Here is a 10,607-nt window from a genome sequence, read left to right on the forward strand (position 1 = left end):
ATGAAAAATATAATAAGAAAGAGGAAGTAATTAATTTTACAAGTACGATACATTAATTATTTTCTTTCACTTTTTTTAACCCACCATTCTTTTCTTTTTTTTTTTTCCAGAGGGAAAAAAATATTTCATATCATTCAACATAGCATAATGAATACAACTTAAAATATGATAAAAGACATGAATGCTAGCAAAGAACAATGATGCTTTAGCAAACTTGTGAACAACAATGTTATCTTACAAAACTCACCAATGAGTTTCTGATAGGTTGTAAAATAGCTATGCTCTTATTAATTAGAAAGGATAAACTGCAGGCCAGCTCGATAGTTCATCTACTATTGGCCTGCAATCTGTTTTCAATCGATCACCATATTATGATAGTGAAGCTGTTGGATCCAAAGTAGCCTTGAAGTAGACCCCATGAGATCAGGTACACCACCTGGTTGCCAAAGAGTCTTTGCCTTTATGAAACTCCCATGTTCATTTCTGATACATAGGCCTATGTATCCAAAACAGTGTTCATTGCCAAATACTGCTGCGTCAATGTTCAATTTCAGCGATCCTGCATTTGGTGGAATCTATACTAGAGCAGATTAATTGATTGAGAGGTGGGGGAAGGATGATTATGAAAATTCTCATTTCTGTTAAAATTCTCATTATGAAAACTCACCATTCTTTTAATACCAATAATATTTGAACATGTCAATCAATAATTTAAAATATTTTTTCAAATAAATGAACATTTAATATTTAATTGAGTTTAATGATTATTTATTATCGATATAAAATAATTTTACATATAATTATAAAAATTAACAAATTTATTATATATGATAATTGATAAATTGGATGACAATAGGTAAAATTATTTTATACTAATATATTATCGGTGCATAATTTTTTTCAATTTAATTTATATATTATTTCATTATAATTATTTCCATTTTAAATTGAGTTATGTAAAAAATGTTTTCCATATTAATTATTTTCTTAAATATATGAATTGTTGATTTATTTCAGCAAATGAATGACATTTTAAATTGTTTTCATAAACAATCATCAATTTTTAATTAACTATCCATTTTAAATGTTGGTTCAGCAAAATACTATTAAATTACTCAACCTATAACATCTAGGCATCAGGGAATTCTTTGAATAGTTTTGCCGACTAATTCACCAAACAACAGAAGTGATGTTTGAAAGATTCAAATTAACACTTAAATAAATTAACACCCATAAAAAAAGTGAAAGTTTCTTAATTACTAACTCCAACCCACGTTAATTTAGTCATCGTTGCATATAAGGCACAATAGCTCATACAAGAGGTGATTGCTTAACCTAAACTTGAGTGATGATGTGTAGGCCTGTTTGGTGGGCTGCCTTGATAGAGAGAATATTTGCTAAGTTGCATACGGTTAAAAAATATGTCATGATAGGACGTATATAAAAATTTCAAACAGTGAATAACTTTTGCAATTTCAATTAATTGTTAGATTTAAAATTTTGTCCTCGAGTTTATTCTAAATTTAATTTTATAGCATAAACATTTAAATATAAATTATATCACTTTAAAATTAATTTAACCAAAAATAAAATAATCAAAGTTGTTTTAATTTATAATTAATTTTAAATTTAAAATCAATTTCAATTTTTTTTCAACTTGAAATTAAAAATAAATTATAGATCAAGAATTAATTTTTCTAATGTGAAACCAGCACTTAGTTATAGTCCATAACAAAACCCCATCTCAAAAAGGGTGCACAAAAAATAATACCAATTGCTATTTGCTTACTAGCTAACCTTTTGATTTATCTTAACCCATCAACCATACTTGAAAAAATGAAATTAGTTTTTACTTTTTTCTTCTTCTTATATCAATCAACTCCCAAAACATGCAATCAAACCAAAGCAACCCCTGATTCACCATCTCACTTCTTGGCACCATAAAGAGATTCCACCTTCCCATCATTCCCACCCAACAACATATACTTATCCTTCCTAGTCAACCCGGTGCACTCAAACCCTAACACATCCCCCAGCACCTTCTGCACGTGGTTGGCCACCTCAATGGACGACTTCCCCCCAGCCTTAACCGACATCTCCTCCGGCAAAGGATCAAGGAAGGTAACCTCGTACACAGGCCTAGGGTTCATGAAGAAGAAGTAAGGGTCCCAGAACTTGACGCCACGAACGGTGGTTCCAAAGAACATGTTCTGCTTGCAGTTCACAGCAACAGGCACGATCCTATCACTTAGCTCAGCGAAGAGTGCACTGAAGCGAAGTAAAAAGGGTTCACGGCACGTTGTGCCCTCCGGGCAGACGACGAGGTCGCCCCTCTGGAGGAGCTCCTTGATTCGGGCGGCGTCGGCGGCGCGGTCGCGGCTGAGGGCGACGGCAGGGATGGGGGAAAGGAAGCGGGAGAGCTTGCTGACGCTGTAGGTGACGCAGGAGACCTTTTTTTATAGACAGAAGAAATTTATCATTAAACACCAAACAGATAAAAGAGAACATAAAAATATATGTGTGTGTGTGAAAGAGCATCTTTCAAAACACATACATACTATTCTACAAGTACTAATTATAACCTTGCGGCCGAGGGCAATGGCGATGACGATGGGGTCGAGAGCGGTGCGGTGGTTGCAGACGTAGAGGTTGCCGGGGGTGCCGGGGGAAGGCGGAGGAGGGCGGTGGCCGCGGATGACGAGGTTGATGCCGAGCATCTCGTAGGTGTAGCGGACAATGCGTTCTGGGAGAGGAAGGTTGAAGTAGACCCTTATGATGGAGAGGATGAAGCCGAAGGGGAGCCACGTGAAGGTGATGAGAGCGTTCAGTGGGTCTGGCCTCTGCACGAAACGGCCGTCGTGGAAGATCAGTCTGCTCTTCAGACGCTCCTGTGGGACTGGCTTTGCTGATTTGCTCGGAGGCACCATGTAACCCTCCTGTGTTATTCATCATCATATTGTTTGAGATTGAACAGGATCAACATTCAAGTGTATATGGGTATGTTCTTTTAAGAGAAATTGCATCTATACTAGTAATAATGATGGTGTCTATACTTACTAATTTGCACGTGATTAAAAGTAAAATAACTACCCACTGTATATGAAATTAATTCCCCACATATTCTTTAATGGCGTGGCTATAACCTATGATCCCTATTCTCTTACATCTTTCTCATTTCTCAAATACAAGCATTTGTGTAATTTTTTATATAAAGAGAGAAATAGAGAAATAAGAGAAAAAAAAGAGAGATATGGGATAAGGACATTTTTTTCTAACCACCATGAGAAGTAGTTATTAATCTTCACACATAATTTAAATATTTTTCTCTCTAACACAATTTATTTCCTATTCAAAGGTAAATCAAGAATTAATACAAATCAATATCCCTTGTATCCATAATTATTGGTATATTAATTATTATTAATATAACATAATAAGTAATGTCATAAAAGCAATATATGAATAATTACACAAGCTGTTCTAATACAGAATGTGATTAAGACGAGCACTCTAGTTTTATAATTAATTTGATTAGCACCTACACTAGTTGTGTTGAATATGAACCAAAAGTTACGATGCTATGATGCTGTAAGTCATGTGATGAACTGTACGAGTGTGGCTCAAGATTTGTATCAATAGCTAATAGGCGAATCAAGGTTTGATTGACAAAAGTGTAATAGTGGGTTGACTTTCACCTTATTCGGTTACTCAACCTCATCTACCATTACTTAATTTGTGGGAGAAATGGTAACTTTCTTGTTGGTAGGAAGAGAGAATTTTAACCTTCTAGGGTCAGTTTCATCATTCATGTACATGTACGGTAAGGAAGCATTTGCTCGTGGGCCGGTGGGCGGTGAGTGAGTGCATTAATTGAGAACAAAATTTAGGTAGCAGCTACGGTATACTTAAGAAGCGTGAATGGAGTGGGAACAGTAGTATGAATAGATCATGACTGCTTTAAACCATGCTTTGTAGTGTGAATGGAGTCAATGGAATGGACCACAAAAAGCATATGCTGGAAGTTGGTTGAGGATGGTTAATACGGTGGGTCCTTCTCAGGAAATAAATTAAAAATATATATAAAAAGTAAAAAAAAATATGTCATTCATGCATTTACACTCAACCACCGTAGAAATTTAATGCATGCCTTCACGCCCCATGAACACGCCATTGATTACCGGATTATGTCTTTGTCACCTCACATCACAAAGGACGGTGAAACCGCCTATACGGTTCACCAGCTCCATAGTTTATCTAGTATAATATTCCATAGATTATGCACATAAGTTCATAAAGGGATAAAGATGAAGGACTCTGATTAATCTTCTTAAACAATCTAATGGGCAAAAATTGGAAGAAAATGTCACAAGTAAATGCATGCATGATCACATGTCGTAATTAACTTGTGCAACTATGCCATCCATTACACAACAGTCACGTAATTAATGCACAATTCGCGTAACATATAAAATAAAACAAATAATTGCTTTCCAAGTAATGACCCTACAACACATCATTCTTCATTCATTGATCGATCAATCAATCTCCATCTACTTACTATTACTATTATCTTAAAAAGTTCTTTAATACTACAAATTTACTGGTTTTTTCTTCTATTCTTTTCTACCCATTCAACATATAAAGAGAAAAAAGAAACTCATTAAAGAACAAATTTGTTCTATTTTTAGTTTTTTTTTCCATTTCCTTTATCTCCTATTTTTAGTTCTTATATATTACTTAATTAACCAAGCAACAAATTTGTTCACTTTATCTTTCCTCTATTTTAATCTTCCCTATTTCTTTCTTCCATATATATTTCATCTCTTATCCAATCAGAGATTAATCTTTTATTCAATAAAAGTAAAAAAACAGTATATATAATGGACATTGCAGCTGTTCCGTAAAGCTACTCAATTCAACAAGGCTGGCCGCCTAAACATTAACAATTTTCATTAAAAAAAGTTTTAAAAGTAGAAGAATATCATATTTTCATATAATATCATACTCTTAGTTTTTAAAAATATTTTATAAAGAAATAATTATATATACTTAATATATATGTTAAAAGTATACAAAATATATTTTTTAATAAAATAATGTACCGCTGCAGATACTAAAATGAATGTTTTTATGCTTTATTATACTATTTTATTAATCTTTAAAATATTAAATAATTTGTATATTTTTAATAATTAAATACGTGATTCTATTTAACACTCTATAAAATATAAACAGAATTAATAAAAAAATACTCAATATTATCAATTTGCATGACACTTCGACTTTTATTTAATATTTTTCACGATTAATCATTGGTGTAACGTACGGTACAATTTAATTCTATAACTTCATCCAAACTATCCAAACCTTTTCCTACTAACACATATTTTTACCAGAAACAAATTCTTCACCTATTAATCATAATATCAGCACAGTAATTAACACACGATTAACAAGGAATCAAAATTTTTAAGGCAAAGAGAAATCTAATACTAGTAATGATAGTAATCATAATCAGTAGAAGGCAAACCTTGCAAATAGACATGAAGTCATGGTCTGTTTTGCGGTCTCCGAGTCCAACATCCGGCGATTCATCGCCGAACTCTTTCAAAACCGCGAGACGCTTCCACTTTCCGACGAGCACGCCAGGCTTCTTCACGAAACCGGTGGCCTTCTTCGTCTTCGGATTCACCTCGATCTCCGTGCCTAGAACCTTGTCTCCGCCGAGAAAGTCCTTCACGAACGGCTCCACCATCAGCGTCGGATTCGCCGTCACCACGACCTTCCTCTTGCACCGGTCGAACACCTCGAAGCTCTCCTTCCTCACATCCGCAGCATAAAACCTGCACTCACGCGCGATCAGAACACAGAAACGAAGTAGAGAAAGAAATCGAGTGAGTGAGTTACCTAGGGAGGACGGCGCGTGAGACGAGTTCGATGTCGCGGATCTTGAGGCCGGAGAAGGAGATGAAGATGAGGATCTGGATGCCGAGAGATTCGGAGATGAAGAGGTAGGCGATGATGACGAACGGAAGGGAGAGGAGGAGGATGAGGCCGCGGAGGAGGCTGCCGGCTTCGACGGCGACGAGCATGAAGTACGGGAACGAGCTACGGGAGATGAGGAGCGTACCGTCGAGGTCGGCGGCCACAGACTCGCACGGCGTCGTTCCGTTGCATTCGGTGATAGGCGGGAAACTGCGTCTCGCCGTTGCCATTTTCCGTTCACGGCGTGACAGCTGTGAATGAATGAATGTTGTTGTAGTTGCAGTTGCAGAGAGCGCGAGAAGAGAGAGTGGGGAAACGTTGGGTTTTAAATGTTGCTTCTGTATTGTAGAATTACGGATTTGACCTTGGGGTTTATGGTTATGGCGTTTAATTGCAGTTTTGACTTTTGTCATGCGTTGATTGTGACTTACATTGTGTAGATCAAGAATCAAGGAAAACCGAAAAGACAGATGAAATTTATAACAAAAATTTATCTAATAAAAAAAACAATGTTAACCAATGTCAAAGATATTAAGGAAATACAATAAAAAGATTTTATTGGGATGTATAATTATTTTCTATGTTCTCATATAATTTTTATATTAAATATTTTTTAAAAAATTTCTTAATCAATATATTAAGAATACTGTAAATAAGATTCATAAAAAAATACATATAAAATGTGTTGTCTAAACAGTAACCATCTTTATCCATGATTACATTATTGTTATGTGATTTATTTAACAAAAACATTACTAATAAATTTGAGAACGGGGAGTTGAATTGGGATATTTTGCTTATTGGTAAAAAAGAAAGAGTGCGGGGAACAAAATACGTTACATTATTGTTATGTGATTACATAGTTTTTTTTTTTTTTACCAAACTTTAAATACTTAGTTACGTATTGGGAATAATGAAAAGCCACAATAATCTGTCACTCTTTTTCATTTGTCTTGAGCTTTTTATTCCAAGTTCTGAATATTTACTGTTGTCTACTATCTACTACTCCATGTTTACATAATTACATGTACACCATGCCTGGTTTGAATGGCTTAAAATCTATAACTATATGGAAAGAAAATACGATGCTTTTGGTATACATATTTATATTAATTTTATATTTATAATTATATATATTCATAAATCATTAGGTGAATTTGTTTAAATTTTTTTAAAAAAATTTAAAATAAATGTTTTTTAAATAATTTTTTTAAGGAACTTATAGAATTTACAGCAGAAAAATATTTTTTAAAATAGAAATAATTTAGACAAACACACTAAAAAAACAAAAAAATATTTGTTTTATTAAAATAAGTATTTATTTCAATAAATAAATTTAAACAAATTAACCTAATATTTTATCCTTATAATTACTTTCATAAACCAACCACTAACTTCTACTATATTTCTTTTTATTTAAAAAAAAATGAAAAACAGTTAGAGACGGAATGCATGTTTTTCTCTAGTTTTAAATAAACCGATATAAGTTAAAGCTTATAATCTATTTTTTTGTTTATGGCAAACTTACTGAATTTAAACCTTTTCAAATAAATAATTATTTCATTAAAATAAATATTTATAAATTGCTTTCTAAAAAAATAACAGTTTAAATTGTAATGATATATTAACACTAAATTATGAATATAACTTACTCCAAGAAGTCATTTTCATTTTTCTTTAAAAGAATTGGACGTACACATGTGTGAAGCATAATTTAATCGACTAATTTAGTTGTTTTTTCAATTGTCTAAACTTTTTAAAAGTATTTATTTTTTAAAACAAACATTTCCAAACATATGCTAACACACATGTTTGCTTAACAATTTTTTTTTACCAAAATTAATAATTTTATTTTAAAAATATTATTAAAATTATAAAAAGTGAAAAAAAAAGTTGTAAAATGAGCTAAACCAATACTTATTAGGCCAGTTTATTTAAACTTAAAAAAATAATTTTATAAAAATGTTTTTTATATAAGTATTTTTTAGAGAAGTAGATAAAATTTGTTTTCTAAAAAATAAAATAAAATAAAAAATTTACTTTAAATAAAAATAGTTTAGACAAACACATAAAAAAATCATAAAATTACTTATTTTATTAAAAAAAATACTTAATTTTAAAAAATAAACTTAAACAAACTAATTTATTGTATCAACATAACATGTTAATTTGTAAAATGTGGTTGAGGTAGGCTGCTTTGTTTTGATGACTAGAGGAGCAAGGCCCGCAAGCATAATCAAGTATAAATTGGTTCATGTTCGATGACCAGCAAAATCTTTATTGCGTACCATTTTTAGTTGGTCGGTTTCAGCTGCAAATGGGGCTGGTCCTACCATTTTTGCTTCGGTAAAGTTTTAGTTTTAGTTGCTTTGATCGTTCCTAAGATGAAGGTTACCAAATTATGATACAAATATTTATTCTTAACTTCTTTTTTATGCATATTAACCCATTAGGTAAGTACGTAAGCAATACTGTGATGGCTAATGACTGATGATGAGTTGTGCCAACCGAAAAACAGGAGATCTTTGAAGCAAGATTTCACATTTCTAAAAGGAACTTTTGCCCCTAACTAGTGGCAAACCTTACTCTTAATTAACTTCATAACGCACACTAACCCTTTTAAAAATTTATAGAAAAAACAATTACTTGTTTTTAATATATATAATTATTTTTTAGAAATTAATCTGTTTCTAAACAAGTACATGGAGTGGGGACGACAATGGAGGAAAAATATAAAACAGCTCGACAAGTATAAGATATAAAGGTTATCTATATAATCAGGAGCAAGCCTCACATAGCTAGATAGACATTGATATTAAATATTAGACGGGTCATTAAAAATTGACTATGACTTGGTGGTTTTGGAGTGAATCGGAAGATGGATAACGTTGGCGGTCCATAGAATCGAATCAATTTGTTAGTTGGAGTAGTTGAAACCTTGAAGAACTTGTCAAGGTAATGTTTTAGGTGACCATACAACTTTCATACATTAATCAAATTAAATTTCACACCTTTCCTTAATTTATTTTTCATGCATTCTCGATGGGGAGACAAAAGAAAAAATGTGTAGAAATGTTATAAAAATTGTATTTTATAAGTAATTTTAAGATTTTAGTGAATGTTTAGGAAAAGTATATAAAAGAAGTAGTATAAATTCAAAATACAAATTTAAAATACTTTATCCTAATCCAATTAATGTTCTAAACAGTTTTTGATAGTGTATGTGGATTCAAGAGAGATGATTTATGAATCAAATGTTTGTGCTAATTAACTTGTTACATGGCAAGAACATACAATGAAATGTCTGGAGTACATATGTAATTTTGCGTGTGTGCGTGTGCGTTGTTGTCAAACATTTATTAGTGTATGAAGATTCTAGTTAAGAATTCTTGAAATGACTAGAGCTGTCAAAATACGTTTTAGTTGAAGAATAATTAAGTTGAAAGAGTTGAGACTCAAACACAATTTAATTTGACTCGAGGTTTAATTTTGAGCAATTTGAAAAACCGCTCAACTATTTAGTTTAGAGAAAATTCTCATGTTCTTTGATGATGATGAGAACCAGGACGAGATGGTTATGTGGCTCATTAAAAAAAAATATCCATACAAAAATTATTCATACACAACAAATAATGTTTGGAGTCTCAATCCCTGTGTAACATATTGATAAAAGTTTTAAAATTTGAAGTCTCCAAAGTACTTTGTTTCCTCTTCCATTATTTCTTTCAGTGATCTACTATTTTGGACTGTGTTCACCATAAGTTTCAATAAATTATCTACTACTAAAGACTTAAACAATTACACCAAGTTGGGACAGTTAGATATGTTGTCAAATGAGGGCAATCGTTAACATATAATTTGTGGAGCTTTTTACAACTTATGTTTAGCCAAGATGAGTGGTACCCTAACTTAATGTTTCGGAGAGGTATTTCCCAAAGTTTTAATACTTTTACCTATCTAAACATGTCCTCAACAATTTAGAGGATTTCGGCAAGGAATATTCCAACATTCTTGCAATATCAATGAAGCTCCATATCTAATTATATGCTGGGATATAAGTTGGGAAATAAGAGAGGCAGAAAGGTAATGGTGAGGGGGAGGGGAAAGGGGAGAGGTAGAAGCTTAGACTCATTTTGCTCTAATGTTGAGAAAATAGTGTAACTGTGTAAGTATTATAAAAGAGGAAAAAAGTGAGGTGAGGCTTAACAAGAAGGTGATTCCGACTCCAAATGTTGACATTCACCATAAAGTAGTGAATGGAAGAAAAAAACTCTTTGCTGCTCCGAATGAACTACTATGAGAGCTCATGGAAACCAATGATGACCAAGTGTTGATTTTGTACTCATCCTAGCTTGTTCTCATGAGTTGCTCATGTCAAAAGATTATTCAAACAAAATATCTAGCCAAATTTTGTACAAGTAGTTATTTGTCATTGTTTCTCAATAATTAAGGGGTTCCACAAATTGTTCATACTCAACCTTGAGTTTAAAATCAAAATGTTTTTCTACTTGAGTTTCACTCTTTCAACTTGGAAATTACCTAATTGCATGAAACGATTGTGAAAAAGGAATGTACGAAAGCATATGTAACACAAGAGTCTATGTTCCATCATTTTGAGAAGT

General features: G+C 32.4%; 1 protein-coding gene across 1 annotated transcript; it reads right to left on the reverse strand.

The window, feature by feature from the left end:
* Positions 1 to 1,692: 1,692 nt before the first annotated feature.
* Positions 1,693 to 6,303, reverse strand: LOC100794137 (probable glycerol-3-phosphate acyltransferase 8). The gene is made up of 4 exons (XM_003528801.5): positions 5,908 to 6,303; positions 5,531 to 5,843; positions 2,583 to 2,936; positions 1,693 to 2,450 (listed from the first exon to the last, which is right to left on the reverse strand). Exons 1-4 carry the CDS (start codon positions 6,213 to 6,215, stop codon positions 1,926 to 1,928), a joined length of 1,500 nt encoding a protein of 499 aa, XP_003528849.3. The 5' UTR covers positions 6,216 to 6,303; the 3' UTR covers positions 1,693 to 1,925.
* Positions 6,304 to 10,607: the final 4,304 nt, after the last annotated feature.

The sequence above is a fragment of the Glycine max genome, chromosome 7, assembly GCF_000004515.6.
Source record: "Glycine max cultivar Williams 82 chromosome 7, Glycine_max_v4.0, whole genome shotgun sequence".
NCBI lineage: Eukaryota > Viridiplantae > Streptophyta > Magnoliopsida > Fabales > Fabaceae > Glycine > Glycine max.

What these genes read in the sequence shown, in the direction of transcription:
- LOC100794137 (XM_003528801.5), bottom strand. Translation starts at nt 6,215, where the DNA reads ATGGCAACGGCGAGACGCAGTTTCCCGCCTATCACCGAATGCAACGGA. An exon ending in TCACGCGCCGTCCTCCCTAG is followed by an intron (nt 5,844 to 5,907) that starts GTAACTCACTCA and finishes GCGTGAGTGCAG; the next exon opens with GTTTTATGCTGCGGATGTGA. An exon ending in ACTTCATGTCTATTTGCAAG is followed by an intron (nt 2,937 to 5,530) that starts GTTTGCCTTCTA and finishes TGAATAACACAG; the next exon opens with GAGGGTTACATGGTGCCTCC.